The sequence below is a fragment of the Hypomesus transpacificus genome, chromosome 12 (genome assembly GCF_021917145.1).
Source record: "Hypomesus transpacificus isolate Combined female chromosome 12, fHypTra1, whole genome shotgun sequence".
Classification (NCBI taxonomy): Eukaryota; Metazoa; Chordata; class Actinopteri; order Osmeriformes; family Osmeridae; genus Hypomesus; species Hypomesus transpacificus.
The window spans coordinates 5,897,537-5,918,120 of NC_061071.1; the positions used below are offsets into that span (position 1 = coordinate 5,897,537).

The window sequence follows — 20,584 nt, forward strand, 5'->3', positions numbered from 1 at the left end:
TCATCTTTTATGTTAATCCACTGGGGCTGATTCTAAAATCTGGAGAGAGCGAGAGTACAAAAGAATGAGATAGAGAGGAAGACAGATGGTGTTGTGTATCCTACAGTTCCAACAGGGTTAGGTTGTGTGTGTGGTCGGGTGGCTTGTGTATGTGTGTGTGTGTTCTTGTGAGGTTGGGGTATGTGTGTTTGCACGTTTGTGTGTGTATGTGGTTGGGGTTAAGTGTAAGTGTGACTGGATGGTGTGTGTGTGTGTGGGTTTGGGGTATGTGTGCGTGTTATTGGGTGGTGTGTGTGTGTGCGAGGGTGTCCTACCTCCAGGGTCTTACACTTGCCGTCCAAGCGGCTGCAGAGGCGCTGGTAGTTGGCCGTCAGCACGTCCAGCTCGGCGCGCAAGGCATCGTGGGCCGTGGGCGGGGCCTTGGAGATGAAGCTGTTGACGGAGGTCGGTGAGCAACTTGACCTTCAGCTCTTTAGAGTGGACCTCCTCCTGAGCTCTCTGTACGGGGGGGGGGGGGGGGGGGGAGTCACATTGATAGCATTAGAGAGAAACTCCTTGGGTTCTGTTGTGCGGGGGGGGGGGGGGGGGGGAGTGCAGTTCAGACTGGGGCGAGATACGGTGGAAATAACAGAGAGAAAGTGATTAAGAGATGGAAGACAGAGAGAGGGGGAGAGAGAGAGTAAGTAAGTAACGTTTATTTGTTTAGCACCTCTCGCAGATAAAAATCACAGAGTGCTTCGCAACAAATTGTAATATAACACTACAAATAAAGAATACAGGAAAATGTTCAATAGAAAAACATGACATAAACACCAGAGAAAAAAAACCTCAACTAACTAAAAGCCCGCTTGGACAGCAAAGTCTTGAGTTGCTTTTGAAAAGCTTCGACAGAAGACGCACACCGTAGACAGGGAGGCAAGGCATTCCACTTCCTAGGGGCCACTGCTCGAATGATCGATCCCCTCTAGTTTGAAAATGGGTACAGGGAACCACTAAACGCTTCTGACCCAATGACCTCGAATTACGAGTGGGGGCGTGAAGCTGTATCAAATCCGAAATGTAGGGAGGGAACTTCTCCATGCAGGGCTCTGAAAGTGAGGACCAGGATTTTAAGTTGAAGAGAGAGGGCGCGTTTCTTTCTGATCTGGGTGGGGGGAACACAGCCAACAGTATTACGAGCTGGAATGGACTTGGGAGAGAGGGATAAAGGGATGGAGAGATGAAAGGAAGACTGAGGGATGGAGGGATGAAAGGATGTGAGGAGGAAGGTTTCTGAGTCACAGAGGGTTGGATCAGAGCCACGCACAGGGCAGACAGGTGATACGTCTTTAGTTTCAGAAACACACAAACACACACACACTCTCTCTCCCTTTTCTTTTCTTCTCTCCGTCTTTCATTCTCCTTCTCTGTCTTTCTCTTCCTTTGTGTCTCGTTCACTCACTCTCTCTCTCTCTCTCTCTCTAACAAACAAACAAACACACACTACACACCCTCTCTCAAATGCACAAGTGCACGCTACACGCACACACTCCTTTCTCTCGTTCCCTGTCAAACGCACAAGTACAGACTGCATGCACACTCCCCTCTCCCTCTTGACTGTCAAACACACACAAGTACACTCTACAAACACTACTAGTGCCCCCACCGCCCCCCCCCGCCCCCACCTTGAGCTCCTCCACGGCCCGGCGGAGCTCCTCGGGGGTGTGGTAGGTGAAGTCTCTCTCCAGGTAGTCCTCCTCCGCCTGGCTGATCCACTCCTGCATCTCCTGCATCTCCTTCCTCAAGCTCATGGTCTTGTCCAGACCCCCCTTCAAACGCCGACTTCTTAGCATAGGCCTGGGACACACACACACGTACGCACATCCCGGTTCTGTGTGTGCGTGCACGCGTGAGAGTATGGGTGTGTGTGTGTGTGTGTGTGCATACGTGTCTGTGGGTGTGTGCGTGTGCGTACCTGTTTACAGATGTTCTCCCACTGTGCGTTCAGCTCGTTCAGCTCCTTCTGGATGTGGATGGCAAACGGAGGCTCCGCCTCTTTCTTCAGGGACACGCCCACCTCATTGATGCCGTTGAGGCTGGGTTGGATGGTGTGGATGTCGTTCACTAGGGCCTGGCCAATCACAGTACAGACAGGGAAGATGTAACCAATAAGAATTGAACCTGGAAGTTGCTTAGCCTGACATGTTGTCAGGCTAAGACAGGACTCTTTAGCTAGCCTTTAGAAATCGTTAGCTTTGGGTTCTATATTGCTGTTGCGTTCTCAGGGGTTGTGCTGAGGGTTCAATGCAGGGTTCTAGACTGTAGTTCAATGCTGTGTGGTTCTGCTGAGATCCTGAAGGTATATACTGCTCCAGAGGGGTTGCCAGGTTGGGGAGGGTTGCCAGGTTGGGTAGTGTTACGTACCGTGCACTGCTCCAGCTGTTTCTCCAGGGCCTCGGAGTCTCCCAGCGCTGGCCACTCCTCGTTCAAGAACACGTCAACATCTGCCATCCACTTCCTCAGTGTCTTCACGTCATTCTACACAGACACAGGAAAATACATACTGGAATTACAGTGCGCTGTGTGTGTGTATATGCATGAGTGTGTTGGTGTGTGTGTGCTTGTGTGTGTGTATGCATATGTGTGCATGCATGAGTGTGTTTGTGTGTGTGTGCGTGTGTGTATGCACATGTGTGTGTATGCATGTGTATGTATGTATGTGTGTGTGTGTAAGAGGGGGGGGGGGGGGTATGCCTGTGTGTGTGTGTGTGTGTGTGTGGGTGGGGGTGTATCCATGCACACAGCCATCAGTCCTGGTGTGAGAGACCTCAAACTGCAGCAGTTTGGCCATGAGCTCCTGCAGCTTGGCCCTGCTCTCCTCCAGAATGTTCTCCAGACGCCGCCAGCGCAGCAGGATCCCGTCCATCTCCAAACGGTACTTCTGGCTGATCTCTGGAGGAGTCTTCTGGAACACCTGCTCCACACGCACGCACACACCAAAGCACTCAGATATATAAATGAGTTACCATGGCAAGAGTCTGATTCTATCATCTGTCATTTTATTGATGCATCTATCCAGTCATCCTGTCAGCCATCCATCCGTTCACCCAGTTACCATCCATCCAACCCTCCATCCATCCATTCCAGCAGAGTTGACCTCTGACCTGATCCACAGTGGAGGTCAGGTAGTCCACCTCACTCTGGTGGGCTTGGAGGGCAATCTGCAGGGCCTGGGAGGAGAGATACACCAATCACTGTGTGTGTGTACTTGTGATTGTGTTTGTTTGTTTGTGTGCGTGTGTTTATGTGTGTGTTTGTGGGTGTTTGTGTGTTACCTGGACGTCTGACAGTCTCTGCTCCATGATAGGGTACTCTGTTACAGCTGTGGCTGGGATGGCAAGCTTGGCTTCACACTGCTGTAACCATGCCAACAGGGTGGACACGGTCTCCTTGTACAGTGCTGGGGGCAGGCTTTCCAGGACTACACACACACACCACACGCACACCACACACACACGGAGGTTTTAAATAGTACCCTTGGGCCACGGCGCCATCTGTGTGTGTGTGTGTGACTGTGTGAGAAAGAGTCTGTGCAAGTGTGTGGATGCGTGAGTGTGTATGAATGTGTGTGTGTTTGTGCAAGTGTATGAATGTGTGTGTGTGTGTGTGTGTGTGTCTCACCCAGCTGCAGCTGTCTCTCCCTGGCCCTCAGGTCCTCCAGAACCTGCTCGTAGTGTTCTGTGAAGGCGCTGATGTCGGCGTCGAAAAACACCGGCGCGTTCTCCTTCTCCCTCAGCTCCTTCAGCTGCTCCTGCAGGAGCTCCACCTGGGGCTGCAGCGAGGAGAGGCGCGACACCTCCTCCTGGGACACGTGGGGGGGGGGGGGGGGCGGAGAGAGCGTGTGAACAGGGTGGACAGTCAACGGACAAGAGAGGGGGGGGGAGGAGGGGGAGCTGGTTTCATTTGCCCTGGAATAGCGTAACGTTCATCCAGCACACGCATCTTGAGAGCTTTGATGAATTTTAACGATCAACGGGGTCAAAAATGCTGCAACTGCTTCAGATCGATATCGATTACAACCTTACCTCAGGCAGAACCAGTCGGCTACTATCTACTAACAACTACACACGTGCCTCGTTCACAACTAAAGTCAGCTCCTTGGCACACGCACAGTCTCTCTCTCTTTCTCTCTCAGACACACACACACCTACTGAACCACAGACAGAAGCAGCCAGAATGTGTACTTACAGACAGACACTGCAGACAGGAGACAGAGAAAGAGACAGAAAGAACGTCAGACATGCACATGCGTATACTGTAACACACACAAATACACACACAAACGCTAACAAACAAACAAACAAACAAAAGCACACACACACACACACACACAGTCCCTCACCCTGCATCTGTCCAGCTGAACCTTGAGAGGTTCTGGTTCCGAGGCAGGAGGGTGTTGGACCTTCAGCCAGTTCTCGGAGTTCACCACCGCCTGCTCCAGCAGCTGGAACAGGCTGTAGAACGCCAGCACCTGGACACACACACACACACACACAATGTGAGACATTGCATTATTCCACATGTCTTGTCAGCTGGATCTTATTTAGTAGCCAGAGCATGCCAGTACAGCTACTGCCCAAGCTGGAGCAGGGTTAATTACTCGCAATCCAATGAATGGAGGCAGACGCGGAGATTGAGTTTTCAAAATGTCAACAAAAACAATTGCATTTATTACGCTGTAAATTCCAACACAAATATTGCCTGTGTCTGTCAGTATGCAAGTAGTATAAGTAAATGTAATATCGCATAAGTAAGTGGTATTTTGCGGTCTAAAAGCTGTTCTGCTACCCCGTATAACGAGGGCTCCAAGATTCTAACAGGTGCCGCAGCTTCTCACTAATTATATAGGCACTTCCTGTCTGACACCATACAGGAGAGCGTACATTTATAATACTGACCTCCACATTCTGATTTCAGTTTTATACATCCAGACTTAATACCATATTTAAATCTTTATCTGAACATAATCAATATGGCTACAACAATGAGAGAGTTGCATGTTGTCCAGTTGTTTGGTCAGCTGTATGAGAGACAGAGCGGCCCCAGGTCCTGACGTCATGTGGAACGAGGAACATGAGGAACAACTCCGCCATAGACTCCACAAGCCGCGGGGCGAGATGTCTTTCATAAATATTTAAGATGATCCATCAACTTGTATCTACAGTGCCTAGTCAAAGAAAGCACTTATCTCAGAGAGCAAACATACTGTGTGTGTGTGTGTGTGTGTGAGAGAGAGAATCTGCACACAGGCACACACACACAGAGAGAGAGAGAGAGACAGAGAGAGAGACAGAGAGAGAGAGAGAGAGAGAGAGAGAGACTGTGTGTGTGACTGTGTGTGTGTGTCAGACCTTGCTCTGGTAGTTGAGCCAGGACAGTCTCTCTGCCAGCAGGAGGCAGAACTCCTCCCAGCGGCTGTTCAGCTGCTCCGCTGCCTGCTGGATGTCGTCTGCACGGCCCCCCTCTGGAGACACACACACGCGCAAAGACACACAGTCACACACACAAACACACACACACAAACACAGAGAGCAAGAGACGTACACACCCAGACATACACACATTTTAAGCAATTATTAAATATGTATCATTTTATAAGCAATTCAAATATTTTCTGAGATTTCACAAATCCTCCAAGCTGCCAGTGACAGTTAAAATACACACACAAAGTACACACGCGAATGTAGCCACACACACACCTGTGACATCCAAAACACACACACACATACAGACAGGCAGACAGACGGGGGTCAAGGGTGAGAGTCGTCTCATTAGGGGAACAGAGGACTGTGGCGCTCGCCTTGAGCTAGAGAGCAACGGCCAAGACAACCGTTACCACGGCAACAGCCGGGGGACAGGTAGCAGGGTTGCCATGGGGACAGTGGGCGTGTCTTACCGCTAGCCAGCTGATGGAGGAGAGCCTGAGCCGAGCGTGTCGCTTCTTGAAGCTTCCGGAACTTCTCCGGCCTCTCCCTGTCTATTGCCTAGGAGACGGAGGAGGGGAGGGAGGGAGGGAGGGAGGGAGAGGGGGAGATGGATGGAGGGAGACGAAGCAAGGAAGAGAGAAAGAAGGAGAGAGAGGTGGGTAATAGAGAAAGAGGGAGAGAAAGAGGGGGATACACAGAGGGAGATGGAAGAGAGAGATGTAATGAGAAAAGGCGGGAGGGAAGGTGGTGACAGAGGCAAAAAACAGAGAGAGACAGAGAGACAGAGAGAGAAAGAGAGACAGACAGAGAGAGAGAGAGAGAGAGACAGAGAGAGAGAGAGAGAGAGAGAGAGAGAGAGAGAGAGAGAGAGAGAGAGAGAGAGAGAGAGAGAGAGAGAGAGAGAGAGAGAGAGCAGTGGAACGGCGTAAAAGCAGATATGCAGATACCCAGGCTAAACAACAGCAGGAGAGAGAAAGAGATGCACTGTGTTGGCTGTACGGATCTGGGCTTAAGCTGAAACATTCAGCTGAACACTCAGAATCCTGGCCAGTGTACCGTATGTATAATAATGATGACTTGACACTGAGGTCTGGGTGGATGGTATCGATGTTTGACTGGCTGGAGAGTTGCTGATCCCAGCAGTATCGCTATGGAAACATGTCAGGCCCTAATATCTCCAGCTGTGTTTGACTGTGTTGTACATGTGTGTACTATATGCTGGCTTGTATAGGATTCACATGGCTGATTCAGTCTCTACTGTCTCCACTATAGGACACAACGTCTTTACTGTCTACAGTGTCCCTCATGTATTTCTACAGTGTGTATCTATTTAGTCTCTATTGTGTCTCTACTGTAGAACTAATGGATCAGCACTGTGTCTCTACTATGTATCTAGTCCAGCTCTACTGTTTCTCCACTGTGCATCTACTGTGTGTCTGTTGTGTCTCTCCTGGCTGTCCACTGTGTGTCTGTTGTGTCTCTCCTGGCTGTCCACTGTGTGTCTGTTGTCTCTTTCCTGGCTGTCCACTGTGTGTCTGTTGTGTCTCTCCTGGCTGTCCACTGTGTGTCTGTTGTGTCTTTCCTGGCTGTCCACTGTGTGTCTGTTGTGTCTCTCCTGGCTGGCCACTGTGTCTGTGCTGGGTGTTTTCGGTGTCATTACCAGGACTTTATCGTGCAGCTCCTGCACGCTGCCCTCCTTGCGGGACACAGAGAACTCGGGGCTCTGCAGGATGGCTTCCGACCCGCGTCATGAAGCTGTGCAGCTCAGTGAAGTCCACATCAAACCTGCACACACACACAGTAAGAAATATTCAATACAAAACACAACCAATCAACCTTGCCGTTGGACAATACACCATTGGACTTAACTCTCTTGTGTTTCAAACTGCGGTACTATACTTGCATCCTTATTTTGTGCTCTACTCTGCTTTCCTGTACTCTAAAGACTTGGTTTGTTTGTATAGACAGACGATGGCCTAGCTGCTGTCGGCCTTTAAGGCTGACAGACTGACAGGCAGACAGACAGACGACAGGCAGACAGGCATACGGTCAGACAGGCAGACAGACAGGCATACGGCCAGACAGGCAGGTAGACAGACAGGCATACGGTCAGACAGACAGGCAGGTAGACAGACAGGCATACGGTCACACAGACAGGCAGACAGACAGGCATACGGCCAGACAGGCAGGTTGACAGACAGGCATACGGCCAGACAGGCAGACCGATGAGTATTGAACTTGGGCAGGCAACCTTTTCTTTATCACAGAAAACAGAACGACTGACCATTAAGTGTCTGACCAGAAGCATACTGGTTTAGGTGCTTATGGTTAAGTTTTCACCCAGTGCAATGAAAACAATTCAAGAGTACCATAAGTGCCAACTCAGGCAAATATGACACAATCAATTACTTAAAATACTTCAAATTCATGGACCCAGATGTTGTGTGGGTGTGTCTGGCCAGAAGCATTGTGAGGCGTTCTGATTGGCTAGGGGCTGATTGGACACCTCACCTCTTCCTGAGCTCCGAGTCCACGACGATCTGTCTCTTCTTCTGTGGTGACGGAGAGAGCTCCTCCTTCCTCTGGCGCACAGACACCTTCTCACGCGTCGTCACCTTGGTTACCGTTGCCATGACAGAGTGTGTTATCTCTGACTGCGCCGTGGTGACAGCCAGCGAGATCTGGAAAGAAGACACACACACAAAAGTGAAAGTGAAAGTAAACAAGCCAGAGTGATGGGGACGCCTGAGAGCCAATCAAAAAAGACTAATGGAGACATACCTGTACACCTGTTAGAGGAAGACACATATCTTATATCATAGACATATCATAGACTCATATCCACATTGCTGCGGTCTCCCGGTCGTGTAGATTCACCCTCTACAACATCCGGAAGATCAGGAGATACCTGTCTGAGCACTCCACCCAGCTGCTTGTCCAAGCACTTGTCCTCTCCAAGTTAGACTACTGCAACTCGCTGCTCGCCGGTCTCCCATCATGCGCAACCCGCCCTCTTCAGAGGATTCAGAACGCAGCGGCCCGTCTGGTCTAAAATCTACCCAGACGCTCCCACGTTACCCCGCTCCTCATCTCCCTCCACTGGCTACCCATAACGGCCCGCATCAGATTCAAGACCCTGGTACTGACCTTCCGAGCAGTGAACGGGACTGCGCCCGACTACATCAAGTCTCTCCTGCAGCCTTACACCCCCACCCGCCACCTACGGTCTTCTTCAGACAACCGCCTGGTGGTCCCACCTCTCAAGACCGCCCGGGTCCCAGCACAAGCTCTTCTCCTGCCTGGCACCCCAGTGGTGGAATCAACTCCCCACCTCCATCAGAGACACGGACTGTCTCTCCACCTTCAAGAGAAGGCTCAAGACACACTTGTTCCGGGAGTACAATGGTACTTAGGAATGGTTTGCTGAACCCAACGCTAGTTTCCTCAAGGTTCAGAATGACTCTTGCTTAGACTGTTGCTCTTGTTGGTTAGTGGTAGCTGATTTAAACTGTTGTATTCTTTTTTAGTTAATCCTATTTTTATTGCTTTCCTACAGGTACACCTGCACTTAGAGATTAATGTTGTGTAATTTTTAACTTGTTTAACTACATGCTCTTATGGTTTCTTCCCTTTAGCACTATTTTTTGGTTGTTCACAATATGTACTTCTTGTTTTTGACTACCCGCAATGCTGTGGGGCTATCTTGTTGTTATTATCAGTGACCTATGCACTTTGTGAAGCTCTCTCTTGGAAGTCGCTTTGGATAAAAGCGTCTGCTAAATGAATAAATGTAAATGTAAATATATTGTATACTTTTACACATGCTCATATAATGTGACATTCACTCACTCTCTCACTCACAAACATACACACACACACACACACACACACTCACCATTCACACACAAACACACAGTCCCATTTCCACCTTGCAGATTCAAGGTTAGTCCACCCTCTCAGCTGCTGCTTATGGCCAGGACATGATAAACCAGGAATGCACCATATTCCATTGTTGTTTGCTTTATATATGTGTATGTATATGTATAGGCGTGTGTGTGTGTGTATGTATGTATGTGTGTGTGTGTGTGTGTGTGTGTGTGTGTGTGTGTGTGTGTGTGTGTGTGTGTGTGTGTATGTATGTACGTACGTATGTATGTGTGTGCGCTGTGAATATAAAGACAGCAAAAAAAAAGAGATAATTTGGCTGTCATGGAGATGATCAGAGAGGGTAGATACAAGAGAATCTGTAATTGTGTGTGTGTGAGTCTGTTTATACCCTATGGGTGGATATATCCGCATGTACAAATGTGCGTGTGCTAGTGCATGTCTGTATCCAGGCATAGGGGTGTGTGTGTGTGTGTGTGTGTGTGTGTGTAAGGGCCATGATGAGGGTGATTAGCAGGGTACTAATGAAGCCTCTGTGCTCCTCAGCTTCATGATCCTGATTAAAATGTCTCCGGAAAGGAGAGAGAGGAGGAGGAGCAGAGAGAGATTACAGAGGAAATATGGAAAGAGGGACAGTTAGAGTGAGAGAAAAAAGTGAGTTTGAGAGTCATTTTGCAGCAGGAACATGTAGTATTCCAGTAGTGCTGTAGTGTACTCTGTAGTATTGTAGTAACACTACAGTACAGTGTACGCTGTAGTATTGTAGTAACACTACAGTACAGTGTACACTGTAGTATTGCAGTAACACTACAGTACAGTGTACTCTAGTATTCTAGCAGAATAGCAGTGTACTCTGTCATACAGCAATAGTGCTGGTATAGTACCTGTGAGTTTGAAGCCTCCAGGCTCTGCAGCAGAGCGTCCCAGCGCTGAGCGAAGTTCTCCAGCCTGGCCTGCAGCTTGCTTGACATGTCCTTGTTCTTCACGCTGGACAGAAGCTCCTGGCTCATGGAGCACAGCTTGTCCATGGTCGGCCTCTTCATATCCAGGTCCCCCTTCACAGCCTGCCAGGAACACACACACACACATTCACACACTGCAGGAACACGCGTATAGAACACACGTGTGTATGAGTTCGTCATGCCTTGTCGAGAGGTCATGGAGAAAAATCATGTGTAAGCACCACCCCCCAAGTCCCCACCGGACTATGGTCATTGGCTGCTGCAGCTGTCACTCACCGCCAGCCTCCGGAGACAAGCCACCATGTCGGCCTGCTCTTTGCAGTCTGAGGTCTTGATGGAGCGAACAAGCTCCTCCTTTGTGGTCAGCCAGGAGTCAAACAGCACCTGGGGGGGGAGGGCGATTAACAGTGACCGATACACCTGTAAACCTGCCTGCTGGAGAAATGAGGTGATTAGAGGGAAGATATGAAGAATAGAATAGAGAGGGGAGAGCCAAGAGGAGGGGATGAAAGCAGGGATGAAAGGAGGAAGGAAGGGATTAAGGGGGAAGGAAGGAAGGGGCGGGACGGGGAGGCACATGTCACTTCCTCCTACCTGCTCCTCAGTGAAGTGCTGCCACTTCAGCAGGATGTCCTGGAGGAGGAGCCAGCGCTCCTCCGTCCACTTACAGATCGCTGCCCAGCGGTCCCCTAGCACCTGCACAAACACACACACACACACACACAGTTAGAGAGGTGGACTGAATTCTTTCTTCACAACCTTGGCTCGGTGGCCAGAGGGCACCTGTTGGCATGACAACCCTTCTCTGTCTGTAGACATAGCAAACATGCGTGTGTGTGTGTATCCTTGTGTTTCAGTGTCACCTGTAGTTTCTGCTCCAGGTCAGCAGTGGCGCTGTCTCCACTGTTCTCATCCACCACCACCACCATGTGGGTCAGAGAGTTCACCCTCACCTGCTCCATCTCCAGGTCTTCCTGTAGGAGCTGCGCACATACACACATACACACACACGTCAAACACATACATACTGGTATCAAAACTCTGTCAGGGGAACAAGAGGTGACACACGACCCCTGAGACAGGAAGCAGACATACCTTGTGTTCCTCCACCTGCCGTTTGACATGCTCCAGGTCTGGTCCCATTGGCTGAGCCCCCATGCGCTTGATACGCTCCTCTGTAATCTCCAGCCAATCGGTGAGTTGCTTTAGCTGCTGGTGCTGCAGGTCCATGAGCACCTCGTGAAGTCTGGGAGGGGGGGGGGGGGTTGTTATGTAAGCATATTCTCAAAGCTTGCACAGTATGACCACATTTAGGGTTCAGGATAGGGGGGATAATTTGTAAATGATGAGTTTTTGTGTAATTTTTTGGGGGGTTGTCTGTTTTTCATTTAGTTAAAATAACTTTCAATCAAGGATCATACATTTATGTGTGTGTTTTTCTGTGTATACAGTATGTGTGTGTTTATCTGTGTGTGTGTATGTGTGACGTGTGTGTATGTGTGTGTACCTGCTCTGTCGCTCCATGCTGGCCACTCTCAGGTGCTCCCAGCGGGAGTTCAGCAGGTTCATCTGCTCTCGCACCTCAGACTCCTCCCCCTCACTCAGATTCCCCTCCCCCAAGAGGGCGGAGCCAGCACGCAGGACACGCCCCACGCTACCTTGGTGAGACGTCAGCTCCACCATGTAACCCTGGCAACACACACACACAGGAAAAACACCCACATCAATATGGTGCACACAATAGTCGATCTGTGTGTGTTTGTTGTGGGTTGTGTATGTTGTGTTTGTCACCCCCTCTACCTCGTGAGTGTGAAACTGCTCCTTCACTTCCTCCACCTGGGAGGAGATGGAGGGCTGGGCCTGGAGGCCGTCCTCCGCTGACAGCAGCCATGTCAGAACCTCCTCCAGAGCTGATTGGTAGCCCTCCAGGTGGGCGGAGCCGGGTGGGAGAGGGCTCAGGCCTCGTTGGAGGTCGTCCTGGCTGCCCCCGCGCAACTGTGGGGTGAGGGGTCGGGGGGGTGGGGAGGGTGTCGAAGGAGAGGGGGGTTAGATGGAAGAGGGATGGTTGTTGGGGGTGGGGTTTGTTTTGGGAGGCAGGGAGCCAATGAGAGATGGATCCATCCCATCCTGTGGCTGCCACAAACACGCACCCGCACATACACACATGCACGCGCACACACGCCATGCAGAATGTCTCCGCATCCATTGAAATCCTGTCCATTGTGTCACAATGGACACTTTTCAATGCATGGCCTCCAGCCGAGTCTGGTCTGGATCCGGTCTGGCCCTGGCTGTCCAGACAGCTTACACACAGACAGGTTCTACACACACGAGTGAGGGGACAGAAAGGAGGGGCCTAGAAAGAGAACAGGCCGAAGGGGGTGTGGCCAGACAGGGTAAACAGGAAGTTAGCGCAGACACAGACCTGATCAGTAAAGCGCCTCCTCTTTTGCTCGGGGGACTGGACATAGGCAGCCTGGGTGTAGGCATAGCTCTTATAGCGCGTCTGCAGAGACGGAGAGGGGCTACGCACACGACCCTGAGCCACACTCACTGTAATCTACGGACAGAGAGAGAGACAGGGAGAGAGAGAGAGAGAGAGAGAGAGAGAGAGAGAGAGAGAGAGAGAGAGAGAGAGAGAGAGATGGGGAGGGAGGGAGAGAGAGAGAGAGAGAGAGAGAGAGAGAGAGGAGAGAGAGAGAGGAGAGAGAGAGAGAGAGAAAGAGAAAGAGAGAGAAAGAGAGAGAGAGAGAAAGAGAGAGAGAGAGAGAGAGAGAGAGAGAGAGAGAGACGAGAGAGAGAGAGAGAGAGAGAGAGGAAGAGATAGATAGAGGGAGGGAGAGAGTGATAGAGAGAGAGAAAGAGAAAGAAAGAGAAAGAAAGAGAAAGAGAGTGAGAGAGAAAGAGAAAGAGAGAGAGTGGAGGCCAGTAGAGAGGGTCAAGATGGGGGGGGACAGTAGATGAGAGTGAGTCAGGGGGGGGTGGATGTAGAGGACAAGAAAGAAAAGAATATGAACACAAAGAGACATGTAGGTGGGAGAAAGAGAGAGGAAGGATAGAGTAGAGAGGGGAGGGAGAGAGAGAGAATGACAGCGTGTCAGTACAGTAGAAGAGAGGGAGAGAGGAAGATAACACATTTAAACATGACAGAGAGAGACAGAGCTACAGGCTCCAGATAGTCTATTCTACTCTGCTCTGTTCTATTATCTTTTATCTCTGGGACTGGTGTACGGCTAAAGACAGGCTGGCTGTGTGAGGGTTGTGGGTTAACATCCCTTCTAAATAACTGGAATCCAGCAGAATACCTAGTAACACACTCTCACACACTCAGCTCACACGGTTGAGAGCTACGCTCCCGTGTGGATGAGTCACCAGGATGTGGCCGCGTGTGTAATAGATTTGTGACAGTGTTGTGACAAGAGCGAAAATGATGATGGATGAGGAGCTTGTTAATGATGGTCTGTCTGTCTGTCTTTTTGTCTGTCTACCTGACTGACTGCTTGTCTGTGTGTCTGTCTACCTGACTGACTGCTTGTCTGTGTGTATGTCAGACAGTGTGACAGACTCAAAACTCGAAGCCTAGAATCCCTTGAGTTTCTTAGTGACAAGCTGGCATGGCCACGCAACATCATGATACCATGCCAATAGATCACCATAGCAACTGTTACCATAGCAATGACACCATCTTATCTCATCCTGATGATTACAATTTGCCAAGGCAATGGCACTCAACTGTGACGATGCTGTCTCGCTATGGTAACGGGATGACTTTTCAATGTAGAGTAACGACATCCCATAGTAAGCATGTTAACGATGATGTGGAGGATGCAAGACAGGGACCAGTGTACATGTGTAGTAGTTCAACAAGGGTGTGTTTGAGTGTGTGTGTATTTGTGGGCCAGACCTGTTGAGAGTAGCGCTGCTGTGTCTGGATGGTGTAGCTCTCCTCCTGGGTGACCCGGGTGCTGGGCAACGCCTCCACCTCCTGCACCGCCTCCATAGTGACCCCCGTGTGGAAGGACTTGAAACAGCGACGTCACGTACATCATGACGGACTTCTTATCAGGGTGGGAGACGGCCACGTCTGGAGAGAGGGGCCCAAAGTTACAAACCTCGATGCACCTCTACAAATACACAGGTATACACACATACACACACACACCTTTACACACACTGTACAAACTGTCATGATGGACTTCTAATTTGGGGGGGAAGACAGCAAAGTGATCCTGTCCATATGACCTCTCCTCACACACTGTACCAACACACACACTCTCACTCTGCACAAAACATACGACACACACACAACCCTTCTAACAGAGACACCAGTTAGAAGCAAGGTAAGCATGGGAATGAGGCCAAGAGGACTGATGGATCGCAGAGCGGTAAATGTAGACAAGAGTTATCGATCAGAGAGTGGTAGATGGAGACCAGGGTAATAGAGACATGAGGGCTGGATAACAGACCAGAGTAATGGATATGCGAGTGGATGGAGAATAGAGGGAGGGAGACCATGTGAGAGTGTGTGTTTGTTTGTGTGTGTGTGTGATGGGAGGAAGCTTGATAAGGCAGGAGCACACTGCAGTGAAAAACTGTTTCTTTATTGTCTACAGGCAGTTCTCCATCTGCTGCTGACACTGGGTGTGTGTTTGTGTCTGTGTGTCAGTGTGTGTGTCCTGAACACAGCCCTCAGATCTATCTCAATGATGATCTGAGACATTGATAGATGTCCTGTTGTCAGGGGGATCATATATCACACAACACCGTGTGTTCCAAAGCCCTAGCAGCCACTGAGCCTCGGGCGTTGTGTGAACAACTCAAGAGGTTGTGTGATGACTAGCTGGGCTAACGGCTGGGCTATCGGCTGGGCTAACGGCTGGGGTAACGGCTGGGCTATCGGCTGGGGTAACGGCTGGGCTAACGGCTGGGCTAACGGCTGGGCTATCGACTGGGGTAACGGTTGGGCTAACGGCTGGGCTAACGGCTGGGCTAACGGCAGGGCTAACGACAAGGCTAGTGGTTATCCTACACCAATTGATGAATTCAGGTGGTGTCAGAATCAATAAACAAAGCCATTAACCAATCGACCAATGGGGAGCAGGGTGTCAAATCATATAAAGCCCAGTATAATTCTGAGGTCTTCTTTCTGGTCTGCTGTGTTCACAGTGTCCTCCGCTGTCACACCAGACTCAAGGATGTGCACATACTGTCACCAAGGCAACAGTCAATCAAATACAGCAGAGCGCTTCTAGCAGAGGAGTTGCATCAGTGAGGAGACATGACTCCAGGAATATGTTTGTTCTCAGTTTGGAATTTTCTGGGGAACTACTGAACTACACAATTTATATGATAAAGGCTATTTAAATATTAAGTTCTTTAGATGTTCTATTCCTGTTAGGAATTAGCAACACAATTAGGAATTATTTGACCCCCCCCCCTTTAGCTAACAATGTTGTATCCATGGTTACAATGGGAATAGCATGGTCTTGATGGAAGTGTATGGGTTGATGGAGATCTAATAGAGGGCTCTGACACAGTCTAGTTCGTTAGTGGGACCTAGGCGTGTGATTGGAGGCTATTTAGGGTCTCACTGTGACCGTGTTGCAACTGTGGTGATTGGTTGTGACAGAAGCAGATGAATACTAATCTGTAACTGAGAAGCAGCAAGCAAAAGGAGCTATGCACGCAAAACCTTAGTTTGCATGTCTCTGTTTCCAAGCGGTCTCGGTCTTTATCTGGACCTTATACACACTTCCTGGACTTTGTAGTCTCATGTAGTCTCTCTCTTTTAGTCTCATTGTCTCTCTGGTGTCTGTTTTCTCTTATTTTCTTTCATTGGTGTCTGTGGTCTTTCTGGGGTCTCCCTAGGTGTTAGGGTCTATTTCGTATTTCTTCTTTGTCAATGGTCTTTCTGGTGTCTCTTAAGTGTCCCTTTGGATCTGTTGTAGGTCTCACCCTCAGGGTCCAGGAGACGCTCTATGCCCAGGTGTTCCTCCGCCCTGCTGAAGGCGTGGTCAAGCCTCTCGATGGCGCTCGACTTCTTCTCCACAGCGCTCCAATCAAACAGCTCGGGCCTGGAGCGGTAGAGGGGACCAGCCAATCATATTCTCCGTCAGACAAATCATCGGATACACACATACACAGCACCCAGCCCCCACACACACCTGTGGCTGTGAAGTAGGGCATTGAAAGCCAGGCCATCGTTCCAGCTGCTGGAGAAGTTGACCACATTGACTTGTGGGTAATTTTTGGTGGACTGCCGCACCCAGCCCAGCAGAATCTTCTCACTGTTGGTCTGCTGTAGGCCCGCCATCACATCCTTCATCACATCCTTTACCTACACACACAGTATAGACAATAAAACATCAACAAATCTGTATGGCACAATATTTACGGTGCACAGCGCACAATATTTACTATACTGTGATGAATGGTAACGAGTGGACTGAGAATAATTCAAGCCCGGAACATGATTCCATCCCATGTGTCTGATAAAGTGAGTGAAAAATGTTGGTCTTCTTCCCAAACTTAGGCCTAGACACCCCAGAAACTCTGCAGGAAGGAATACACCCTTCATAGCACAAACATTTGCGAGGGCTTGACGCACAAAACAATTCGCTCACACTTTTAGCCTTGTTTTACTGTAAAGCCTACGAGCCCTGCATCCCTGTTATTGGCTACATAGCTTTGTCTATAAATAGTCTGTGAAATGTCCCAAGTTAATATTCAACCATGACTGCATGTGTGATAAAGCAGGCCAGGAGTTGGCGTTTTGGGATTAAAGCACAAGAACTTTACTTAGAAATAAACATGATACCGAACTAAAGGGAAAACGCCACACGGCCATCGATAACAAAACAAAGAATAAGACTTCACAACAAGGTCAGAAACTCAGCTTATATAGCCATCCTAATAAGTCAACACTAAACAGGTGCGTCTAATATTCTGGTGACGCAGATCGGCGCTCAGACGCCGTGTGAACCGTGACAGTATGACTGCAACAATTATGGAAATTCAACAGAAACTTTCAGGTAGCCTACGGTAAGTAAGTTACTTACCCAAAACGGGGAAGTAATTACCCGTATTGTAACTCACATCGACAGTTCTGCACATGTCTAATCTATGCATCCGCATCTGCTCAAATCAGAGCCATAGAAAAACGTGAGGAAAAACTCAATTTGACCAGCGATAATACAATTATTATCCGTAGGCTATTGTAATATGGAAGTAATTGAGTGATAGTAGGCTATGATATCTATATAATAATCGCTGGTCAAGTTGACTGTTCATGCAGGCCAGACAACGCCTGAATGATAATGTTGCACGGAAACCATGAAAAAAGTCAGTATATAGCCTTTCAGAAAGTTTTGACAGGGTGGGCGCTTCAGAAGACAAAGCTCTTACACACAAACAACATCCACTGACACACACAAACACACACCCACACCCATGCACACATATCACATACAAACGCACACACACAGAGAATCACTCCTAGTGTTATTGAGTGACAGTTCTGGAGCGAGGGGGCCCATATGGGGGGAGGGGGGAGGGAGGGAGGTCGAAGCAACGATGCATCTGGCATATCTGCATTATTTATGCAGATCTTTCCATCACCTATCCATCAGCTTACACACACTCACAAATGCATAGGCAAACATACACCTTCGTACACCTACATGTGAAGCACACACTCATACACACACACACACTTAAAAGCTGATACCCAGCTCAGATGCTTAAAGATAAATCCCTCCAGGATCTGTTAAAAGACATCCATTATACAACTGCACAGCCAGGATCTTTAGTGTATTTGTCTGTGTCTGGGTGTGGGTGTGTGTGTGTGTGTGTATGACCTAGAGTTGCAAATTAAAGCTAGAGAACCTGCCCAATCACAGATAATTAAATAGTCTCCCAAGACAACAAGCCAAATCAAGGCAGAGGTGCACCCACACCCACAACTACATTTAGACATTTACACACACACACACACACACACACACACACACACACACACACACACACACACACACACACACACAGACTCCTCCAAAGGTTAGTTAGTGATGTGTCTCCAACTATGTCCCAGCAGCACTGTTCCTCAGTGTACAGTCAGGGCTCATTGGGGAGTAGGTCACTGTATGCATTTACACTCTAATTGGGGACAGCGATGACAGAGGCAGGATATTCACACGTACACACACACACACACACACTCGGACTAAAACATACTTCATTCTGAGACAACCCAGTATTACACTGACAATACATAAGCATGCATAAGCTACACACACACACACACAACACCCCCCTCCCACACACACACAGTCCAATATTTAAACACAGCAGAGATTTCCCATTACCTGCATCATTAATTTTATGCAAATTTAGCTGAAGAGAGAGTGATTATCATAAGGATGAGGTTGTGTGGGCGGGGCTTAAAGGGCTAGATTCTGGTGGTTGTATAGTGGTCACATTATGGATGAGTAGAGGTCATTTTAGAGTTGGACGGTGATTACATTATGGACAAGTAGAGGTCAGAATAGGGGTGGACAGTGGTTAGATTGTGGTTAGACAGAGTTTCGGCTATGGTTGGACAGTGATTAGATTGTAGATGAGTCCTGAAGGGAATCATTCCAGGGCTAGAAGGATGTAGGGGCTATGTCGAGGTACAGTTATGCATGTGTAGTGGTCAGGTGTGTGAACACCAACCTTCCAGTGGAGAATGACGCTCCAGCTCAGCAGCAGTGCTCATGATGGTGGTTGTGTAGTGGTTGTGTTGTGGTTGTGTTGTGGTTGTGTAGTGGTTGTGTTGTAGTGGTTGTGTTGTGGTTGTGTAGTGGTTGTGTTGTGGTTGTGTAGTGGTTGTGTTGTGGTTGTGTAGTGGTTGTGTTGTAGTGGTTGTGCTGCAGTGGCTGGGTAGTGGTTGTGTTGTTGTGATTGAGTTGAATTTGTGTAGTGGTTGTGTAGTGGTTGAGTTCCACTTGAGTAGTGGTTGTGTTATAGTGGTTGTATAATGATTGAGTTGCAGTGGTTGTGTCGTGGTAGAGTAACACTTTGTGGTTGTGGATAATCCTAACCTGCCAGTGGAGAATGATGCTCCAGATCAGGCCAAGAATCAATTTGTGATTCCCATCAACGATGTCTGCCCCTCCGATGTTTACCAGGTCAACCTGTAGCGAGGATTTAGCTCAGTTCAAACACTTATATTCATTTCTCACACTGAGATAACACATCATGCCTCATAGTGTCACGGCGTGTGCATATGGGTGTGTAAGTATGCATGTGTGTATGGGAGTGTGTGCGTTTGTGAGTGTACGTGTGTATACATGTGTATGCCTGTGTTGATATGTGTGTACTGTAATTGCATGTAGCCTATACTCACGTTGTTCTTCTGAAGGATCTGCAGGGCGCGGTTGACATTATTGAGTGAATGAACACGTGTAAATCCTCTCTCTTTTACCTACACACACAAACATACACACACAGACACACACAGCACCAAGACGAGAGGATGTGTATGTGAGTCTGGTGTCCTTGCTCGGAGGAACTCAGACACGTCGTTGTAAAAGAGCTTGTTTAAAGTTTAGGAGGAGACATATAGTCTGACAGACAGGGAGCAGGGAGAGACAGAATGATGAGGGGAGGAGAAATGGAAAGAAGACAAAGGCAAGGGGGGGAGAGAGGGAGAGGGTATGAGCAAATAAAGTACAGGAGAGGAGCCAGAGATACATAGAGAGAGAGAGAGATACATAAAGAGAGAGAGAGAGAGAGAGAGAGAGAGAGAGAGAGAGAGAGAGAGAGAGAGAGAGAGGGGGAAGAAAGGGCAGAGGGAGTGAGAAGGCGACAGAAAGAAAGATCGAGGACAGGAGAAAGAGAGAAGGAGGAGAAGGAGTTTAGGTGAGGGAAGCAGAGAGAGGGAAGAGCAGACGACAGACAGAGTGGTCATGTGACGGACCAGTTGGTGTCCAGCCAGTCCCTCCAGCAGCTCTAGCAGACGGCGGCCATCACACAGGTCAGAGAACAGGTCCTCGATAGGGGGCTTCCCTGTCTGGGAGGGGGGGGGGGGGGGGGGGGGTGGGGAGGGGGGGAGGGGAGAGAGACAGAGATTCATTTATAATTGGAGAATGTGCTCAAGCGACCAGCCATAAATCCAGCTATATTTTGCAGGCGGTTAAACATGGTGACGTTTGATTAATTTTTATTGTTTATGTTGTCTGAGTATGAAGCACCAAGCTGGCTGTCCATAGTGGAGAGAAGGAGAGAGGTTGG

The 20,584-nt window shown here is 49.0% G+C and overlaps 1 protein-coding gene across 1 annotated transcript in view; it reads right to left on the reverse strand.

Moving 5' to 3' along the window:
- Positions 1–20,584, reverse strand: part of LOC124475030 (dystrophin-like) — a 70,358-nt gene that overhangs the window by 34,915 nt on the left and 14,859 nt on the right. Inside the window, 31 exon segments of the mRNA XM_047031533.1 lie at positions 315–443; positions 445–498; positions 1,665–1,814; positions 1,816–1,836; positions 1,955–2,110; positions 2,404–2,517; positions 2,807–2,953; positions 3,144–3,209; positions 3,315–3,460; positions 3,661–3,841; positions 4,382–4,510; positions 5,391–5,503; positions 5,936–6,023; positions 7,126–7,206; positions 7,208–7,250; positions 7,977–8,146; positions 10,235–10,414; positions 10,589–10,696; positions 10,907–11,008; positions 11,176–11,295; positions 11,408–11,558; positions 11,820–12,001; positions 12,113–12,307; positions 12,738–12,872; positions 14,217–14,321; positions 14,323–14,396; positions 16,268–16,386; positions 16,477–16,649; positions 19,393–19,485; positions 19,698–19,775; positions 20,271–20,363. Coding sequence (XP_046887489.1) covers positions 315–443; positions 445–498; positions 1,665–1,814; positions 1,816–1,836; positions 1,955–2,110; positions 2,404–2,517; positions 2,807–2,953; positions 3,144–3,209; positions 3,315–3,460; positions 3,661–3,841; positions 4,382–4,510; positions 5,391–5,503; positions 5,936–6,023; positions 7,126–7,206; positions 7,208–7,250; positions 7,977–8,146; positions 10,235–10,414; positions 10,589–10,696; positions 10,907–11,008; positions 11,176–11,295; positions 11,408–11,558; positions 11,820–12,001; positions 12,113–12,307; positions 12,738–12,872; positions 14,217–14,321; positions 14,323–14,396; positions 16,268–16,386; positions 16,477–16,649; positions 19,393–19,485; positions 19,698–19,775; positions 20,271–20,363 — 3,696 coding nt within the window.